This window comes from Urocitellus parryii, chromosome 8 (genome assembly GCF_045843805.1).
Source record: "Urocitellus parryii isolate mUroPar1 chromosome 8, mUroPar1.hap1, whole genome shotgun sequence".
Classification (NCBI taxonomy): Eukaryota; Metazoa; Chordata; class Mammalia; order Rodentia; family Sciuridae; genus Urocitellus; species Urocitellus parryii.
In genome coordinates, this window is record NC_135538.1 from 32140585 (window position 1) to 32163026 (window position 22442).

A 22442-nucleotide genomic window follows, 5' to 3' on the forward strand; every position below is an offset into this window, starting at 1 on the left:
CTCAGCAACAGCGAGGCACTTAGCAACTCAGTAAGACCCTGTCTCTAAATAAAAATACAAAATAGGGCTGGGGATGTGGCTCAGTGGTTGAGTGCCCCTGGGTTCGATCCCTGGTACCAAATCAAACCAAAAAAAAAAAAAAAAAAAAAAAAAGAAAGAAAGAAAAGAAAAGAAAAGAAAGAAAGAGAACCCAAATAATCTAGGAAACTCACTCTTGTACTTGGTGGACAAGGCCATTTATTACCAAATCACTACTTGTATTAGTGACTCAAAGAGGCAGTTAGAGTGCTAATAGCAACATAACAGAAGGGAATTCCATGCTGGCTTCCTTTGGTTGTGTACAGATCCATATATGTGAGGTGGGATTTGTTTCTGCCTGCTCAAGCCAGCTGCTAAGCTGCTTTTAGGACTCTCTGAGTGAGTTCCAAGAGAGCTAAGCTCACAAGCTTTAGCACTCTTCCTAAGAGCCATTCCTCCTTTAAAAAGAAAAAGAACCTCTACTCTGTAGATGACAATACAGAGCTCTCTACAAACACAAATGGAAAAATTCCAACTTTAAAATGAGAGATAGTAAGACAGAAGTCCGTGAAAACATACTTCAAAGACATACCACAATTTTGTTTGACTTTCCAAGAATCCACAATTAATGCATTTTTTTACAATCATGATTAATGGAATTACTGGATGTATGGCATCTTTTCAAATAGTACTTGCTTCTAACATACGTTAGAAACAGTGCCATGAATCTGGTACATTTTTTAAAAGACCAAATATTTCTCATGTTTAATAAGTAGGACAAATCTGTGTGAAGCCAAGTTTAATAGTCTTTGCCAAAATAGATTGTAGCTGTGAATAAAGAGAACTACAATCCACTGTTATAGTCACATTGAAAAACCACATGTTCTTCTTTGGAAAATGTATGTTATTTTTGACACCTTTCTTTTAAAAGAACAGAAGAGATGAGAAAGTCTGAAAGAGATGGAGATGTCTTGTGATTAAGGTACCAAATAGAAATCCTTAAATTATTACTTTAAACATAGGGACTCTTACATGTTACTCCTATTACTAGAGGCTCTGGGCATCTAACGTTTTCCTAAGTGGAAAAGAACATTGACAGCAGATATCTATATACGTGTGTGTGTGTGTGTGTGTGTGTGTGTAAAATATATATATTTTAACTTTCCCGGATGACACTATGTACATGAAATAGAACACGAAGCCCTTGAGATAATATGAATCTGTTATAACCCAAAATATAGTCCCAAACAATCAACGAATAAAAACAGTATAGAACGGGTTCAACTAGTCTCTCTTGGGCAGATGATGCTATTAGATTCATCTCTAAACTAATATGATAATCCAAAAAATACTTTGGCACATTTTATTATTTCTCTCCAACAATCAATTCTACCTTAATTTGGATGACCCTTTACCCTATATCCTACTCTCCTCTCTTAAAGACCATTACCCCCCAAAATATACCCATGTATCATTTTTGGTTGAACAGAGGCCACTGGAATAAACTAGAAGGCCTGTCCTGAGAAGAAGCTGAAACACAAGTCCCGGGGCCACGATTCCCCAGACAAGGTTGAGAGGGGTTTGGAACTCACCTGCACCATGCCCTTCATACTAGAAATCTTTCCTAGAGCCCTCCAAGGGAAATGGTTTATCTCACCCAGTTATTCTCTTATCATGCTAATTTATTTTTGTTTCAATAAGTACCAAACATTTCAAAGAAAGGAATAACCAATAGTTATTACTTCTGCCTCAGTGAGCAAAGATCTCAAAGTGAGCTTCTCCAGGATCTCACCAAGTACTTTCACAGACCATTTCTCTTTGAAGTTAAAGGTCAAAGAAGAAAACATCCATCTGATCGTGTACAGTAATGGCTCTGCTGAGCTTTGATGTTGACCTGCTGACCTTCACTCTGTGATGTGTACACCCTCACAGAATATGGAGCAACAAGCATGTCATCAATAAGGTCAGTGACTCAAAACTCCTCAATTGCAAAGCAGCACCACACTTCAAAAGGCCAGAGGACAGCTCTTCAGATACAGAATCTAATCCCCACACGGGAACTTCAATTTATGTCCACAAATGGCTAATGGACCTGAGTCATCACAGAATTATTAACTATCAACACTTCTGCTTATTTAACTGTCTTCTGTCTTGAACAGAACGTTAGAAGAGCAAAATAATTTTTGTGGTCTTTCTTCATGTATTCATCTAACTTACTTCAGCTTCTTCAGAAAAGTAATCTATGGAGAAAAGGGATCTTGAGGAAAGTGTCCAGTCAACAGGATTTCTATCTCTTGCCTGATAAGAAAATAAAACGACAGAGATGACAGAGTAAATAATTAAAGGTATAAAATGAAATCACTAGAAAGAAGATGGGCAAATATTTCTATAATTTTCAGGTGTTAGACACATTTAATGTCATGGCAACAAAATCCAGAAATTATAAGGAAAATTTGATATGCTCAAGTCCACAAAAACTATGAATTTCTGTAAACTAAAATGGAATATCCAGCACAAACAAAATTAAAGCAGGAGAACCGAGGATGAAACATTTTCAACATACAACAAAAGGTTGATTTCTCTGGCGGATAATGAAGCTATAAAAAAGTAGAAAAACACACTCAAAATTTTTAAAATACCAAGAGTAATAAACCAGCTATGTAAAGGGATAAAAATAGCCAACAACAGTATTTAAAGATCATTTTCACTAAAATTCAAAAACCAATGAATGTTTTTCCTCTCCAATGAAATTGACAAATGTTAAAAAGATTCATAATTACAAGAGTCGGTGAGGTAGTGAGAAGAAATAGACCCTTACACACTGTCTTCACAGAGGTCTAAATATTGCTTTCAAAAAGTTCACTTAGAAGAATCTATCTAAATTCAAACTGCATATCTTCTATACCTGTGATTCTAATTTTATTAATGTATCTGTTAATATGTCCCACATAAATAACACAAAGATATGCATAAAAAGATATTTATTGTAGCATTGTTTACCATGGCAAAAACCTGTGACTATCTAAATTTTTATTAATAAGCAGAGAGTAAACAGAGTATGTAATATTATATATTACATATTATTATTATATATAATAATAATTAATATTATTATTATATATATAATAATATATTATATATATAATAATAATTATTATATATTTTTGGTTTTCATTCATGGTTTCTAGGCTCATTGTTCCCTCCCCAAGGGGGTCACGGAAACTCTAACCTTTTCCTGCTTTTCAGAATCTTGGCCAGAAACAAATTCTGTGACCCATCTTGTCTGATAGTCATAAGATGCTCCTCATTCCAAATGCCTCAAACCCTGGAGGGAGGAATATTGCACAGAGACCAAGGATGTGGAAGTGCACAGGCCTTACTATATTTCCCATTTAGTTTATCAGCATCATATGATTCCTTTTCTGTCTAATCACAGTTCAACATGGTTTTCCATGCTTCCATCATGTCTATGTAATGAAGTCTCCATAAAAAGCCAAAGGACAGGGTTTGGAGAACTTGGGGAGAACTGAACATGTAGAGGGCAGCATACCCCAAAGGACATAGAAGCTCCATAACCCTTCTCCTGTACCTTGCTCTATGCATCTCTTTATCTGTATCCTTTGCAATATGTTTTATAATAAGTCATAAATGTCAACCTGACTTTTTATTTTTTTGGTTTTTGGTACCAGGGATTAAACCCAGGGGCACTTAACCATAGAGCCACATCCCCACCCCTTTTTGCATTTTATTTAGAGACAGGGTCTCACTGAGTTGCTTAGAGCCTCACTAAATTGCTGAGGCTAGCTTTGAACTCACCATCCTCCTGCCTCAGCCCCAAGCTGCTGGGATTACAGGCATGAGCCACTGCACCCAGCAACATGAGTTTTGTGGCTGCTCAAGCCCATTGACTGAACCCAAAGAGGATGTTATGGGAACCCCGATTTTTAACAAGACAGAAGCACAGGTTAAAATCAATGTGGGGCTTGCAACTGGTATCTGGGGTGGGGTCAGTCTTGGAGACTGAACTCCCAACCTGTGGGATCCCATGCCATCTCTAGGTAGGCAGTGTCATAAATGCATTAGAGGACTTGGCTGGTGACCACAGCTGCAGAATCATTGCTGGCAGGTGGGGAGAAAGGTTCATACCTTTTGGGGTCACAGAAGTCTGCCGTGACATGAAAGCAGAGGGAAAACAGACACTGTGTTTTTTTCTCCAGCACCTGAATACATCATTATAAATCCATACAATATAAAATACCACCCAAATAGTTTTAAATTATGTAGATGTGTCCTAGAATACTTGCTTAGATCTATCCCTGGAATACTTGCTCTAAATTCCTTTAGCATTTAGCCCCACTGTAAACAATAGAGTAATTATTCTCCACCATGCAGTGAGAAAGACCAAGCTGTCCCAGGCACAGGGACCACAGGGGAGCCCCTGAGGTTACATGAAGAGACAGAATGAGTCACCCAGCCAGCTCCTAGATGCTCTGCCCTGACATTCTAATTTCAATCACCAGCTGACTGCAGCTGCATGAACTGCATGAACACCATAAACTGCATCTGCCCTGCCACACCTCCCCCAAATTCCTGACCCACCAAAAACCATGAGAGATTTTTAGCCCATCAAACTGAGGACCAGAGGCAGAACAGAGATAAATTTATCAAGCTTGTAGTACAAACGAAAATGGCTTCCTGGCCACCTGAGGCACACTGCCTGCCTCCTTCTCCCAGATTTTATGCTTCAACCATTTGCAAGGTAAAATGATTAATCAAGAAATCTGAATTGGCTCTGCTATAAGTGTGCTTCATTGAAAGGTAATGGCCCGGGTTGTCATCACTTTAGTGGAGGAAGGAAACCCCTGACTACTACTGCACAGGCAGAGCACTATGGGATGTTGGCACTGTAGCGTGTACCCCTCATCCATCCTCTTTGAAAAATGCAGAGTGGAAGCAGAGAGGTTTATAAAAGTCCACTCCTAATTTGCAAGTGGAAATGTGGACTATACACACTAGTTTTATGTTGCCGAGCAACCTTCAGTAAATAAACAACAGGACAAAATGAGCTGAAAAATCTTAAACACCTTGCAGTGCCAGAAAGTTAAGAGCTACTAACTATGCAGAAACACACACACACACACACACACACACACAAAAATAATAAGCGTATGGCAAAGTGACAGAGAAGCCAGTTCCCAATGGCTTAGGACAATTTGAACAAAATAATAAATAACAGAGTATTGGGATATAACCCAAAGTATAAAGTAAATATCGATGAGTTCGTATTTATATTTTAAATGACTGAAAAGTAAATGCATGGGAAAGAATAGGCAAATCTCCTATATAGGAGAACTCTGAATAACTTATGTAGATATTCGACCAACACAAAGGTGGAAGGAACATAAGTGTCCATCCCTGGAGTAAGGGATGGGCATAGTGACTTCCTTCCAAAGGTACAGTGTAGAAAGGGACAAATAAAGTAACTTTGCTGTGGAGACACTTGAAAAAGACTACTTTAGCCAGGAAATTAAGGTCAACATCATCAAGGATAAGTCATATTAATAACAAAGACTCTTAATATGTTGAGGATGGCACTTTACCTCTGCGGGCTACCTCCCCAAACTACAGCATCCAAGTCTAATCATGAGGAAAAAAATCAGACAAATCCCAATAGAGGGATATCCCATAAAATATATGACTCATTCTTTCAAAACTGTCAAAGTCATCAAAAACAAGGAAAGTCTGAGAATTTTAGTGAAAAAGAGCCTAAGGAGACACAAAAAATAAATGTAATTTGGTGTTCCTGGATGGGATACTGGAAGAACAAACAAAAAAAGAACATTAGTGGGGAAAAAAAAAACAAGGTTATCCAAATAAAGTATGGACTTTATTAATAAGAATACATCAATATTCTTTAGGTGTAGTAAATGTACCATCCAATTTTGGAGATATTAGGAGAGGAAAACCACATATGATGTGGAGATGAACTCTGTCCTAGCTTCACAAGTTTTCTGTTAACTTATAATTGTTCAAAATAGAGTGTTTATTGGGAGAAAAAGAAATAGGCATGCATTCACATTATTCTTTCAGAAATTTTCCAATTTGTTTAAAAAAATGTTAAATCAGGGCTGGGGATGTGGCTCAAGTGGTAGCATGCTCGCCTCGCATCCACGGGCCACTGGGTTCGATCCTCAGCACCATATAAAAATAAAATAAAGATGTTGTGTTCACCGAAAACTAAAAAATAAATATTAAAAAAAATGTTAAATCCCATACATGTACATTATCAAGAAACAACTCCATATACAATTGTGTTTCATCCTTTTCCATGTAATGCTACTTTATAAACATTTTTTTTTTAATTTGCCAATAAGCTTCTTTAAAATTTTTTAGGTAGATCTCTAGGTTGGGATGTGGACTACATCAGCAATATATGCTATTGCTAAGGGAAAAAAAGCAAGTTGAATGTTCACTTCATACACTGCAGCAATGTGTGAATTTTTTTTTTTTCAAGAATTCAAAAAGGCATAGACATTGCTTTCACATCTATTCTCTGAATGTGCTGAATATTCTGGCTAGCTGTCTGGACAACCCTTCAAGGATGAGGGAACTGCTCCCCAGGGTTTGGGATTACACCCCAGAGGAATCACCTCAGATGAAAAGAGCCATTTGCCCAAAGCCACACCTTCTTCCTGGGGCAGCTTCTCCCTCTTAGAAAACTACAAAAAAAAAAAAAAAAAACTCAGGTTAATTTAAGAATGAGCCATCCATGGGGGTGCTGGGGTTGTGACTTAGCGGTGGAGCACACATCTAGCACATATTTAAAAAGGGCTGAGGATTTGGTTCAGTGGTTAGGCACCCCTGGGTTCAATCCCTGGTACCAAAAAAAAAAAAGTATGGGCCACAAGGTGGGCAAGTCCTCCACTGACGTGGCATCCATGGGATTCCACTGAGCATATCAACTCCCCTTCACTTTCTTATTTCCTTGCCTTCCCTCCCACAGGTGCTGACCTCAAGAGATGCTCTAGGAAAATGCCAGTCTCCATCTCTGAGTCTGTCCCCAAGTTTGTTTTCCAAGAAACCCAAATGGGGACTCCAGCTTTTTCCTGATCTTCTAGCTTAGAGAAAGAACCTTGGCTGAATTCATTCCCAGACTCCCTGACCCCAGTCCTTAGGACAAAATAATCAAGTAGGAAACAAGGACACAAGACTGGAGGGCAGGAAGAAGTGAGAATCAGGGCCATTCTCTGTTCCTTGTCTCAGGTGTGACCCCTGTGGTGACAACCTCTCTCAGGGTCCCAGTTCTCCATCACAGCCCTAGCTCCCAAGGCCTGGTTTCACCACCTTTGCCCTTTGTCCTCTGTTCCCAGGTGGTAGCAGCCTCTGGGTTGTCCTGGTGCCCCATCATCCAGCTTTTCTAGTCGTGGTGTAATTTGCTTCCAATTTTAAATTCTTTTGATTAAACTATCAGACGTGGCCTTTTGTTTCTCTGATTAGACCTGAGGAACACAGCTAAAAATAATTAGACCGAGATAGATCAATCAACACATCTCAGGGGACAATTGTAGCTAAACTTAATGTGGGCAAAGAACCCTCCATTTTAGGAATTCACCTGTTTTATGTGGTTCTCAAATCTTCTAAATGCAAATGCTATTGAAATAGATCTTGCTTAGATCTTAGATTGTTAGATCTTGCTCAGCTGAATGTCAAACAATAAAAAATACTGTCCACCCATCCTAAAAATACCTTGTCATTTTTGAAGATAACGTCAAGAAAGATATGACTCATTAAATAAAAAGAGCTTTTATTAAATGAATTTAGAAAAGAATTTTTAAAGTTCATAAAATAGGAAAAGGAAGAAAAAAAGTTTGTTTTTTCATCCTACAGAAGAGCCCTTCCTAACCTCAGGCAGAGAATAAGATAGATGGACTAAGAGGGAAAGCTTTATGGGTCTCAACTAAAGCACTGACCTTTCACCTAGGCAGGTGTCATACCTACACATTCAGGTTGCAGTCATGATGAAAAACAAAAGGTGCAAAGAACATCATGTGCATTTAAGTGTGTTTTATGTTTGTTCTTTTTTTTCTGAAAAAAAAAAAATTCAAACTACAGTACCTTGTGTTTATCCTTTAAAAACAGTCTCAGTAGAAATTAAGAAGAAAAAAAAAAAAAAAAGCAACTACACAGAGGATTTTAGTACTTATTCCTAGGACAGGAAATAGCTTAACAGGGAAATAAACCATCACTCACTTTCTGTAAAGGCCCAATGGTTACTTAATTGCAATTATGGGGGCAACTTAAAGACACAATTTAAAAATTGGTAATGGATACATGGGTTTATAATTTGAGAGGGAACATAATTTTAGAAATATAGCATCTTTTAATGTATTCATTTATAGTTAAGTCAATTTAATTATACTCATTCATTTGGATAAGGAATCTTGAAATTATGATGCTAAGGACATTCACACTTAATCCTTTAATTTTTTTCTTTTAGTAAATGTTTCTTGAGCAAGTGCTACCTACTTTTTTACCACTATGAGCTGAAGAATTGTAAAAGTTTAAAAACAAAAACCATGATACCTCATTCTTTACCTGATATCCAACTGAAGTTTTTAAGATGATAAAAATGTCCCACATATCCATGGTCACCCATATGGTAGAAACTAGCCACATGTCACTGCTGAGCACTTGGAGTGTGGCTCCTATGACTGAGGAAATGAATTTTTTATTTTATTTAAGATTACTTTATTTAAATTTTAATATAAGTAGCTACAATATGTGCCTAGTGGAAGGAAAGAGAGTTATAGAGTAGTTGAGTTTAAAAAAAAAAGTGTCGGTCTTTCTACATCCACCCTCTGCACTCCCTTTAATTTGTTCCTACCATTAAAACTAAAATGACCTTTCTAAAATGTAAATTACATCTTGTTGCTACGAACAAAAATCAAACCAAACAAAACAGGCAAACAGAAAAAGGACTTCAGTGATTTCCAATTGCTCTTAAAAAAAAAAAAAAAAATCCCTCAGATGGTCTGCAAAGCCCTGCCTGGCCCCTAATGACAGTTCCAGCCTACTGTCCCATAGTACACCACAAGCTCTGCATGCCAACCATGGTGGCCTTCTCCAAGTTCTAGGATATATCATGTTCCCTCCTCTTCTAGGACCTTTGCCCCTGTTACTACCACCCCTCCCAATCCTTTTCTGCAAGATACATACTTCCTAGAGGCCCCCTCCTCTGAACCCCCTGATTGGCCAGTTTCCCATCACTGTTCTCTCACAGCTCAATATATGGCTCCTGGGTGGGATTTACCATGGTTGCAACTTGAGATATTTTATGTAATTATTTGATAAGTATCTGGTCCCCTAGGGGTGGGCTGTTATTGACCCTGTGGCCCAGCCTCTTGCACCAGACCACTCACACAATAGGAATTCTAAATATGTGTCCAATAAATTACAATCTATAATCTAGCCTAGACTCTATCAGATGTGGAGGTAGTTACTATTATTATCTCCTTTGTACAGGGGAGAAAACTAAGACACGGGAAAGTTTAAGGACTTGCCCCAAATTAAAGGATACACAGCAGTTATTGGCAGAGACAGAATTTATACCCCAGAAGTCTGGCTCCATAGTTTGCCTCTTAAACAAGGGGCTATGACTTCTTATGCTTAAATAAGGGCTATGACTTCTACAGGATTATGCAGCAACTGAGCGGTTCAGGGTCAAGGGAGATGGATGGAAGAGCAGCTAAAGAATGTTTCATGCAAAAGAATACACTGAAGTGGAACCTGGGGGTGCCTGGTGCTGGGTGAGAAAACAGAAGTGAAAAAAATCACACCTGGGATAGAGAATAGAAATAACCTGTATAAGGTGTGTGTGAAGAACAGTCCTACTTTGAGCTGACTGTAATGGAAGGTATAGATCAGCAGAGCTGGAAGATTTGAGAGAGACATGTATCTTGAGCTTGATTTTGACTCTAAATTGATAAGGAACTTTAAGACCAAAAAATACCTGAGCCCTTCAAACTCCTCAATTCAAGCTGTGGGTATAAAACATGTCTCACACAACACGCAGGACACTGAGTCCCACTAAGGTGCAGGTGCCAGACCAGACATCCTCATCAGCCAACAGGTTTGCTCCTCTTCACTCACAGAACTGTGCCAATTAGAGGAGATAAAATATCTAGCACAGGACCTGACAAATGAGAAACTCAACAAAGGTGAAGACGTGTACGTACTTCCCAAACTTACTAGCACTTAGGGTCTACTCTAAATGATTGACAAATATTAAATAACTGGCTGCGTATGTATGTACTAGTCATCCAGAAGTGCTACTACAAATGGATAGCTGTCGTTAATAAGCCCTCGAGAAACAAGATCCACTATTACTCAAACAATGAGAAATAAAAATGAGGCTGGTTAGCAAGGTGTGTGTGTTTAATCCCATCAGCTCCTGAGGCTGAGGCAGGAGGATTGCTAGTTCAAAGCCAGCTTCAGCAGCTTAGCGAACCCCTAAGCAACTCAATGAGACCCTGTCTCTAAATAAAACTTAAAATTTAAAAATTTAAATTTAAAACAATGTAGAGAGGCCATTTCTAAATAAATTTTTTAAAAAAAAAAACTTAAATGCTGGGCTGAGGAATACAAATTTTACCACATGTGATGTCGCAGTCTCTAGAAAATTCTGAAAAGAAATATACTGAAGGGGCTGGGGATGTGGCTCAAGCGGTAGAGCGCTCGCCTGGCATGCGTGCGGCCCGGGTTCGATCCTCAGCACCACATACCAACAAAGATGTTGTGTCCACCGAGAACTAAAAAATATTTATTAAAAACTCTCTCTCTCTCTCTCTCTCTCTCTCTCTCTCTCTCTCCTCTCTCACTCTCTTAAAAAAAAAAACTTAATTCTTTAAAAAAAAAAAAAAAACAGTCACTATTTTAGGATAATTAATAATATAACCATAGAAGGAGTCATGGGAAATGGAAGTAGAGCTAAACAATGATTAAAACAGAAAAAAAATAAAATTCTGAGGACTAATTGCATGTAAAATACAAGCAGGGACAGTTACAAAGATTGTCACTGAGCTAAGGATAGTGAAATAAAAGTCCCAAAATCCTACTTATCAAAGATACATTAAAAAGACAATTAACATCTGGGTGCAGTGGTATATATCTGTAAACCCAGCCACTCAGGAGGCTGAGGCAGGAGGATAGTGAAGTTGGAGGCCAACCTGTGACTTAATAAGATCCTGCATTAAAATGAAATTATAAAGGGTTGGAGATGTAGCTCAGTGGTACAGCACTCACATAAGGCCCTAGTTCAGGCCCACCAAAAAAAAAAAAAGACTGTCTAGCAATGTTAAAATATCACATAGACTATAAATTTTAAAAAGGAAAGAGAACAGTACATACAATTTGATCTCATTTTTTGTTAAAAAAATGATATGTACACATAGAATCCTTGGGGTAAGAACAAAATATTAATAGCTTGCACATAGAATGAAAGCAATGTTTATTTTCTCCCTTACACTTTTGCATTTTCTGTGATATGAAGCATTTTTACAACAGGAGAAAAATACTCTAAACTCTCTAGACAAAAATTTTAGATCTAGAAGAAGCCCACCTAACCCTTTATATTATGATTAAGAAAACTGAAAGTCAGCCAAGTAAAGAAACTGTTCAAAGGTCATATAGCAAACAATTCTTATTACTCCAATTTTACCCTCTACAAGATACTTGTCTCCCAAGACCTTTGCTTGAATCATTCTGGAAAAATCAACACTCCCTTTTTCAAAGTTTCCAAGACATGGCAAAGAAGTTTCCAAGTATTGACATTCTGCACATTAACTTCCTTTAAGCTGATTGGATGTGGTATATAAATAAACCATATATAAGTAGAGTTGTTTTGTATTTATTTCCCTGGGTAATCCAAAAATAGACAGGACCAATATGATCTGTTCTTAATGCTCCTTAACCCTTCCCACCTGAGCACATTCACATTCCATTCAACTGTTTCCTAGTCTCCAGAGACTCTGATCTAGATGATGTTAGGTGGTGATTTATAGGAAGCCAGTGTATTGGATGATGAAGTATTATGGAATAAACTTGTGCCAAGGACATTTAGCCTGATTCAACATCACCTGAAAAGCCCCAGTACAAGATTCCTTTGTTTGGGTTTTGTGGATTGTCAAGAAGGTACTGCAATGGAAACTTTGAAGTGAAGAGTTCTATTGATGGTATGTTGTAAAGAGAAATCTACATGAGATCCTGGTAGATGGATGGCTAAGCTGGAAAAACACCTGACTATTACCATATGATTGCAAAGATAGAAAATTGGCCCAGCTGAGAGCAATAAAGAGCAATTAAAGGACAAGCCAGTACAGAGTAAGGAAAAAGCAATTAAAGAACAAGCAAAAAATGAGAGCATGGGTAGGTTCCTGAAAGATGGAAACTGCATGTGCAAAGGGAAGTAGGAGATGGTGTGCAGTGTTCTGGACACACAGAAGCAATGGGGCTACTTATATCAATGTACCACTGGGGTCCAAGGAAGGAGAGGGACCAAATGCAACCAGCAGTAGCGCCACTTCAACCCAATGCCATCATAGTTGAGGTCATGGAGGGAGGAACTGAATTTTTCTGTCTTGCTTTGTGTTTTTAATCACAGCATTTTATAGGAAAGTCAAAGGCAGAGCAAGCATTGATTATAACTCATAGCTACAGAAATTCCAATAATTAGGTCTCATAACTTTGGAGAGCTGTGACACCCCAAACTTTAATGTGCAGACAAATCCCTGGGAAATGCAGATTCTGGTTCAGGAGGTCTGGGATGGGGCCCAAAATTCTTCATTTCTTACAAGTTTCAGGAAATGATGCAGATGGATTAGGAGAGCACACACCAGGTAGCAAAGTTGTCAAGGGCCTTCTGAGTAAAGAAAAATTTAAAATTCACGGTCACTCTGAAGCTTATCAATGTCAAGAAAACCTACCATGAGGGGCACACTATGTGCCACTTTGCACATATAATTCAATTCTCCTAACAACACTCTGATGTGGTTTTATTTTACTGTGTGGAAGTTGATATTCAGGAAACATATGTCTACATTCAAACAGCTAATAAGAGAGTATCAGGATTTTATCACAATTCCAACTCCAAAGTTATTTACCAATAAACTACAAAGATAAGATTAACAGAATTCTTACTAATGTGATCAGAAACCCCAAAATTATCTCTAACAAGAGGATAATTGGACTCAATAAGGCAGGAGAAGCAGAATGTTTTTGAAATCTATAAAGGAATTTACATAAAGATACAAATGTTATACCTGATTGATCATTTTTATGTGTCTTAATCTCCCATTTCCCTCTTTTAGTTCTTAAAATATTATTAAATATATACTTTCCCTTAAAGCAGATATATTCTCAAAACTTTTGGTCTCAGGATCTATGTTCCTACAAATAGCTAACAACCCTAAGAAGGCTTTTCAGAGGACTAGGGACACTTTTCTTTAAAACCACACCAAAATTCTACAAGTGGCAATTCTTTAAATCATAACATGAAACTTGGATAGATACTGACAACTTTTCATATTGTTACATGAAAATCCATTAGTCTACCTTGTACTTTGGAACTTGTATCAATGCATAATTTTGGAACATCATCCACTGGTTCTTTGAAAAATATTGGTTTACTAAGTTCTGCCGTTTTTTGAAATGTTGACATACATCATTGAACAATATGAAAAATATCATCCCTTATTATCTTCATCCATAACCTCAAAAGATCTTTAAGGATTGGGAAGCTGTAAAGTAGATATTCAGGAAATATATGTCTGAATCACATATGAATCAAATATGAAAGTTATTCAAAATTCTAATTTTGCCCAAAAGCTCAATTTTATTGTAGACAATAGATATCTCCTTCATTTGTTTTCCTTGAATTGACAAACTTAATGACATTCATTTTGAATAAAATGTCTGCCAAATACCCAACTAGCAGTAACAACAGTTTGTCAGTAATGCTTTCTAAATAACAAGGGTGTTCCCGGGAAAAAAGCATCCAGCTTGGCTTTTAACCTCATCACAAGATGGTTTGGCCTCCAGAAAACAGCAATATATGTGGGCAAATATGCCATATGAGTCTTCCAAACTCCATTTGGGGGGAAAAAAAAAACTCACAATAGTTGTTATTTATTTTGCTACATAAAAGCACCACAAAAACTTCTGGAATGTCTCTTTTCTCTTTCCATAAGAGATCTTAGGCCTCAGATGACCCATTAAGACCCTACAAGCATGCTAGTGCCAAGAAGCCTTAGAAGGGAAAGAACCCAGTTTTAGGAACAAGCTATTTTTCTCATGAATATTCTCCTAAAAAGCACAATAGAATGATCTTTAAAGATCCCCAATCACATCTGAATGGATGTTTGCCAGATAGATCTATGTGAAGTCATAAGATGTGGTGAGAAAATTACCAATGAGATATGCTTGTGAAAATTCACCCTTGCAAAAACAGTTTTCTTTGATGACTCTCTATTTTCCTATTCTTGTAATTAAAAAATGTATCAAGAAGGAAATTCAAATTAAGAAAGTAATTTACCAAAAATTTGCAATATTGGAAGACCATGAAAACCTTATTATTGCCTGACTTTATGCTAATGAAAAGCACACTAATTTTGTCACTGAATTTTTTTCAGGGAAATTTAGTTGCTAAATTACCAAAAGAAATATACCTCATTATATAACAATCTGTGGCATCACATTAGAAATCACAGGGGTTCTAATCACATATTGCTTATACTGAAGTGTGGGGAGATGACACCCAATGACAGACAAAGCCTGGTGCATCAAGATATAACAATCATCATGGACAAGGCAAAGGTATGGATGACATCAGCCATTAGGCCACAATAAAAATCTGTCATTTAAAAGACCTTTCAGTTAAAAAGAAGAAGAAGAAGAAGAAGAAGGAGAAGGAGAAGGAGAAGGAGAAGGAGAAGGAGAAGGAGAAGGAGAAGGAGAAGGAGAAGGAGAAGGAGAAGGAGAAGGAGAAGGAGAAGGAGAAGGAGAAGGAGAAGGAGAAGGAGAAGGAGAAGGAGAAGAAGAAGAAGAAGAAGAAGAAGAAGAAGAAAGAAAAAAGAAAAAAGGCCTTTCACTTATCATGGTCTATTACTTAATGGTGTGGCTTTTGCCTTGGCATTTGATATGTTTCTAAAAGTGAGGTAAATAAACCACCTACATCTGAAAAAATGTTGAAAAACAATGCAGACTCCTTGACTCCATTCCAAATCCTTATCTCTGGTATTAGAATCCCAGAATTCATGTCTTTAAGGCATTCACTCCCCAGGTGGTTTCTATGAACACTGTTGGAGAAACCTGATTGAACTCCTCTAAACCTGTTTCCTGATCTGCAAAGTAGAACTGAATGTCACCATACTTTCCTATTTCAGAGCTGTTGATGTGTTGTAGATCAATTAAAAAATATATGGGAAAATGCCTGTTAAAATTTGCAAAGTTTAATTATCATCATCTAAACTTTTAACCATTTGTATCTCCAACAGCTCTTCTAAAAACTAAAAGTAAAAGAGAAAATACTGACATATATTATAGACAATATCTTAACTGTTGTAATGAAGCCTCAGGTAACTAAAATATTCAGGAAGTAGTGTGCCCGGTTAATATTTAGCTGAAATTCTGGCTACTCTTTTAAAAGACCTTCTTAAATGTATTACTGCACTTTCCTTCCTTGGTTAACACATAATCCAATTTTTATTTAATGCCAAAGGATTTTCATGTTAGGTCAGCATTCTGCATATCTGTTCTTGTTGCACAAGATTTATGCTGAGAAGAGTAATCCATGTTGTGCCATGAGTTCATTTACTAAAAAGGTTTCTTGTGTATTTTTTGTTATTTGGGGTATATTTCATGGTTGATAGAGGCAAGTTTATTTCAACCAAAGGCAGATCACTAATTGTTTTAGTCAGCTTTTTCACTGCTGTGATTAAGACTCCAACAAAAACAACTTCAGTGGAGGAAAAGTTTATTTGGGGGCTCACAGTTTTAGAGGTCTCAGACCATAGGGAGCTGACTCCATTCCTTGGGGCTTGAAGTGAGGCTGAACATCATGGAGGAAGAGTGTGGCAGAAGGAAACAGCTCACATGGTGATCAGAAAGCAGAGAGAGACACTCTACTCCACAGGTACACATATGACCCAAAGCCACACCCCCAATGCCCTACCTCCCCTTTCAGTTACCACTAAAGTCCATCAGATGATTCATTCACTGATTAGGTTAAGGCTCTTGTAACCCAATCGTTTCTTCTCTGAACCTTCTTGCCCTGTCTCACATGTGAGCTTTTCAGGGACACTCACTTCCAAACCATAACACTAATTATAAGTTAAGTTCCAAAAGCTCATTTGTTTCCAAGTTGTCTGGAACTTGAAATACCTCTTCCTCTAACAACAACAAAAAAGTTGTGAATCATGATTAAGTTCTCTGCCTTGTCTAAAGAGCTCATAATACATAATACATGCCCATTACAGTGGCAATACATTCATTAATATTAAAAATTACAATGGTATTACAAAACAAAATTGAATATAAAACTATTTTATTTACCTTAGCTACTGAAAACTAAGAGAAAAGAGTTAGAAGGAGAAACATGAGAAGCTGATAAAAATTTCTGCAAATATTCTACAATGGTAAATAGCCTCAGTTGTTCTTATACTGAATGCATAATGCATGTCTCTCCCATGGCCATTAGGGATTCTCTTCAAGGCCTGATTAGTATATGATGGGGATAGGAGATGGCAAAACTGAGAATTAACTGACAAGCAGCACAGAAGGGAAATGAGACAGGTATTCAAAGCAAGGCTATGCATGCTGTAGAAAGAGACTACATGGAGCGGAAAGAGCTGAGATATAAACAGGTGTGAGAGAAATCACAGAGCATGACTCAATGCAGAAGAAAAGAAGTAATAGACAGCAATGCTGGAGGCAACAGTGGCCCATAAGAGTTATAAAGACTGAATGTGGATATGGCAGCAAAGTCATCAAAAGAGGCCTTGGCATAGGTAAGGGAGATTTATTTTACCTATACAATGGCCTTACTTGAATATCCTAGTGCATCCTCATTATTTCTACTTGAAAAAAATTTCCAGCAGCTAGATTTCTAATTCTGAATCTAAATAATCACTGAGGCCCTGACTGGTATCTTCTTAGACATGTGGCCTCAGTCAGGAACTCTTGTTCATTCATTACTTGTTTCATTTCCCTCTGCCCAAGTAAATTGTTATTCCCACTCTGATCTTACCTGAGAAACTATACCCAGATCATGTCTATTTGGATTTCTGAATTTGTGGAACCTTTGAGGCCATGTTATATATTTGGTCTTCCCATCTTGCCCTTTTACAAGTTGAAGTGTGACTCCCTCTAATTAAAAATGTAGCGATTATTCAACCAACCAAACACTGACACTGAACCACATTAGGTCTTGTTAGGGTTTGAATTTGAAATGTCCTCCAAAAGCTCATATTTTAAAGGCTTGGTTCCCAGTGAAGCAATGTTCAGAGGTGGGGCTTTCAGAAAATGATTGGATAAGGAGGGCTCTGATCCAGATCTTATCTTTTATCAGTGGATTAATCCATTTGGTAAATTAATTTGAATGGACTAGTGGGAGGTAGCAAAAACCATAGACAAGTGGGACATGGTTAAAAGAAGCAGGTCACAGGGGCATGCCCTTGAGGTCTATAGCTTGTCCCTGGCCTGGCCCCTTCTTTTGTCTACCTGTCTGCCTGTCTATCTGTCTTTCTCCCTCTCTCTCTCTTTTTCCTGGCTGCCATCAGATAATAGCTTTTCTCCACCATGCACTTCCACCATGATGTTCTGCCTTATCAAGGGCTCAAAGCAATGGAGCCAGTCAACCCTGGACTGAAACTTCTGAAACTGAACCCAAAAAATCTTTCCCCTTTAAGTTGCATTTCTCCAGATATTTGTCTTAGCAGCAAATGACACAGGTACTATCTTAGAACCAGAAATAAAAACAACAGTCTAGCTGAGTTCCTAGAAATCCTTGGTGCATTTTATTAGAACACATGAAATAAATACCATAAAGGGCAAAGAGCAGACAGCTCTGACCTCCAAGGTGCTCCGGCTATTTTAAAATAAAATGCTTAACTATAGTTGACAGATATTAAATTTCATTAACCAAAGGGCAATGTCAATTCTGAATCTAATTAAGAGCTGAGAATTATCATGAATACTATTATTAAATCTTCATTAACCAAAGAGCCATGTCAATTCTGAATCTAATTAAGAGCAGAGAGTTAGCGTGAGTATTATTAACATTGTATTCTAGTGATAACAGATCACAAGGCAAAGGGAAGGAAGCTGAGGGAATTATTAACCTTCACACCCGAAATCTCAGATAACCAAGGCCAACTCCACCTCTTAAAAGAAACTCTTCAAAGGAAAGGTGAAAGTAGTCTTCATTGATCACTACCTATACATGAAGTCTTTGACACATACATGGACATATGTTTACATAAGTACAGCAGAAGATCACAACATAACAAAACAATGCTTCAGAAGAACTAACTGGAAAAATGCATTGCAATGCAGTTAATCCTGTCCCTTTAAAATCATGCAGGGAACAAGGATATTTCAAATGAAACTCCAAATCCAACCTGAATAGAAGTCTATACTTCAAAACTTGATTTGGAACCAAGGAAAAACATCTAGTATTTAAAATATTGCTATAGTTTGGATGTTGCAAGTCCCCCAAAGGCCCATGAGCTTAAAGTCTCGGTCCCCAGGGTGGCCCTATTGGGAGGTAGTTGAAGGTTTGAGAGGCAGGGCCTTATTGAAGGTGTTAGGTCATGGGGGTGGAGGTGCCTTATGCAGGGATTGTGGAACTCAGGTCTCATTCTTTCTCTGCTTCCTGGCTCATGATGAAAGTGGTTTGCTCTATCATGTGCTTCATGCCAACACCATCAGTTCCCTCACCAGAGACCCACAGCAATGGCATCTTGATCTTGGACTGGAACCTCCAAAACTGTAAACTGAATAAACTTTTTTTTTTTCTGTGTATCTTAATTATCCCAGTATTTCATTACAGTGACAGAAAGCTGACTGACACACATATCTACTGAGGCATATAGAAACTAATACTTGTTTTTTCCTCTTTCTGCTTTCCTCAATCTGGATCAGTGCCTAGGCAGAAGCATTTCCAGGACCCAGGGCCAAAAGCCTCTAGAATAGAGCTTGCTTGTCTTTTCCTAGGATCAAACACCACACAGGGAGAAGCAAGAGTAGGACAAGATATTCCCTTCTTTATATATTCTTACATACCCTCACCCTTTCAGTTTACTGAGAAAAATTCAGAAAAGTGCAAAAGTCATTACCACTGATTAATTATCTATTTGCAAAGCAACTCTCATGCTTATTCTGCTGGATTAAAGCAGAGTAGCTGTAGAGTGGGTGACCACTCTTAATCCCAACACCAGGATGCAACAGTCCAACCTATTTCTTCAGCTTTATGAAAAGTGTGCTAATGCTTAATCTGAAAAAAGAAAGAAAACGAGAAATTCTCTAACTGTAGTTTTTCTCTAGAAGATGTGTCACAGTGCTCTTTGATAATAGCTGTCAAATTCCTTTGGAGGAAAGATTTGGAGGTAGGAGGGTACTGAAGTTAGGTAGGGAAAGAAGAATGTGGAAGAGGCTTCACATTCAGCTTTAAAAAGTTTCAAGAATAAGAAATGAGTTTGGTGATTACTTATATTTTAATGTCTCTCAGGATTCCAGCAAAAGATCTGGAATAAGAATTAAATATAGGTTACAGAAAAAGGCCCCAACTAGTGGGATACAAAAAAATATTCCTAGTAGTCCTATATGAGGAAATAAGTACCAGGACACTTCCATTTCAACCATGCAAAGGTGCATCATAAAAACACATGGGATGCTGTTTGACCAACTGAGTGCAGGTTTCAAAGACTAAAACCTTTGTTCCAAAGGTGGACCTTTGTGGATACCCATTGTGGATTCTCAATGGGTAGAGAGTAAGTAAATGAGCAGGGAAGATATAAAGATTTAGCAAATGGGAAAACTTTCAAGACTTTCAGGCATGTAGAGATGGTTTTACATTTGACTTGCATAAAATTCGATGTATAATTATTGACTGCCTCATAGTATGCTAAAACCACCTGAAGGTAGTAATACTAAATAATTTAAATGATCATGTTGTAAAAGCTAAAGGTCTTCATTAAAAATAAAAACAAAACAAAATCCACTAGACTCAAACAAGTTCTCTTCAATACCATATGTTATAACAACGACATCTGATACAAAAATATACCTTGAGATGCAAACATCATGTGGTTTGGGACACTTATTCTTTGAACCTTAGTCTTATTTTTAAGTACTAAGGATATGACAACATCTCTTAAGTCTAGGAATTTTGGCTCAAAGTACTGTAATGTCACCATGATACCTAAAATATCATTGGAAATGACTACAAAAAGGAGACTTGGAACACCAGAAAAGACGTCTTACAACAAATTATGTTCAATCATCATGTGTGACAATACATTTTAGTACTCTATACACAGAAGGCTGTGGTTTCCACTTAATAAAATAAAAACGATTATATCTTCTTTTGGTTTTGATCATATTTATCATACACATTGCTCCATTTGATCCTCACAAAAATCTATGCGATGTCCAAGAGATTCCACGACCTCATTTTAACACAGCAAAAAAAAAAAAAAAAAAAAAAAAAAGTGAGTTAGGGAAGAATTATGGAAGGCCCCAGGAACTAACAATGACCATGAAACCCAGGCCTTCTGACCCAAGATTAGCTCTGGCCACCAAAGATTTAGAATGAAAAAACAACCACACACTTCAAGAAAATTAACTGTGGATCTTGCAACTGTCATGACAAAATAGCGAAGGGACCATAGGTAGTTACACATTAGCAACCCGGATCGCGTAGCCTGTGGTTAGAGTGGGCAAAGAATCACAGTCACTTAATGTTAACATTGATGGCATTTCTGAGCAGCTGCAAGAAATACCAAAACAGCCGAACGAAAAGTGTTTTCTAAAGTTCCTGATAAAACTCAGAAAAGAGCTCTGTTAAATCTTTTCAACTGGAATCAGTTACTCTAAATCATCACTACAGTACTGCATCCCGAGCCAGAGCCACCAAAAGAGGTTTAACATTGCTGCACCTTCCTAAGACCGACAACTTTGAGGTTGCTCATTTTTCCTCCTCGGAAAAACCCTGTGCTCTTCTTGGGAAGAAAGTGATATCGCTAAAGAGGACCGGTTTTAACACTCTGGATTCATACTGAGGCCCTCCTGAGCATCCGGAGTGAAACATATCGCTGGCGCCAAAAGAAGGGAAAGCGGTGCTGAGACTTGGCACAGCTGCAAAGGTGGGTGTGCAGGCGAAGCGAAGCGCCCCAGAGGCTGCCTCTCTCCGGGGCCGGGTGCTGACCGCGCTGCGAGAGAAGGAGCTCTGCGCGCCCCACCTCCCGCCCTCCTGGGCGCCTGGCCGGGTCGCCGACCTACCAGCGAGAGCACTTTATAGGTGTTGGGGTCCTTGGCGGTGCGGGCGCGCGCCGTCTTTTCCAGCGGTTCCTCCCCCAGGTCCATAGGGGCCAGCAAGGACGCGGCCGCCCGCGGTTCTCCGGGCGCATCGGTGGCGCGGCCGCGGCTCGAGTCGCGGCCGTTCCCTGCTGGGCCTTCCCGGGGACCGCGCCCGCCCTCGCCGCCGCCACCGCGGTTCCCGCCCCCAGCGCAGCCGTCGCGCTCCATCGTGGCCCCGGGCGCTCCGGCCCCGCCGTTCCCAGTGCCCTTTAATAGACTCCACGCCGGCCCCGCCCCAGCCCGCCGCGCCGCGCCGCCCCACCGTCAGACCCTTGGCTGCTGTCCCTCCGCCCAGCGCCCGAAGTGAAGGGAAAGCGACTCAACGCCCCGGATTATTTGGCTTCCTGTCTGATTTCGGGCACTCTGCGTGTAGGTTATTTTGAGTCCTTCACGTGGGCGTGTCTTTAACTTCTCCCCAAAGCCTTCCCCTCTGCGCGCCCCGGCCACCGCGAACACTTGCAGGAATCGCCCTGCGTGGCCCCGCAGCGCGGGCTGGACTGGAATTGCAGAGTGTGGTCTGCAGAGGGCATGAGATCATGGGGCCCCAAAATAGAGCAAGGAGGAGGAGGAGGAGGATGCATGGCCCAGGCGCTCCCAGCTTCTCAAAGGCAGGGGAGTGAGTCTCGGGACAGACCTGTGGGTTTCTGGAGAGAAATGCAAATGAACCGGTAGGGTCGGGGGCGGGGGTGGGGTGACTTTCTTGTTCTCCCACGTGGGAAAAAAAACAAGAGATCTCCCAAAGCCCTTGCTTACCTACCTCCTAGGCTACACTACTCCAAGAGAGGAGATTCAAC

The 22442-nt window shown here is 39.0% G+C and overlaps 1 protein-coding gene across 1 annotated transcript in view; it reads right to left on the reverse strand.

Annotated features, from left to right (window-relative positions):
- Enpp1 (ectonucleotide pyrophosphatase/phosphodiesterase 1) overlaps positions 1-21816 on the reverse strand; it is a 70513-nt gene extending 48697 nt beyond the window's left edge. Inside the window, exon 1 of the mRNA XM_026380876.2 lies at positions 21571-21816. Within this exon, the coding sequence (XP_026236661.2) occupies positions 21571-21816 (246 nt within the window). The remainder of the gene's footprint in view (positions 1-21570) is intronic.
- Between the last annotated feature and the right edge of the window lie 626 nt (positions 21817-22442).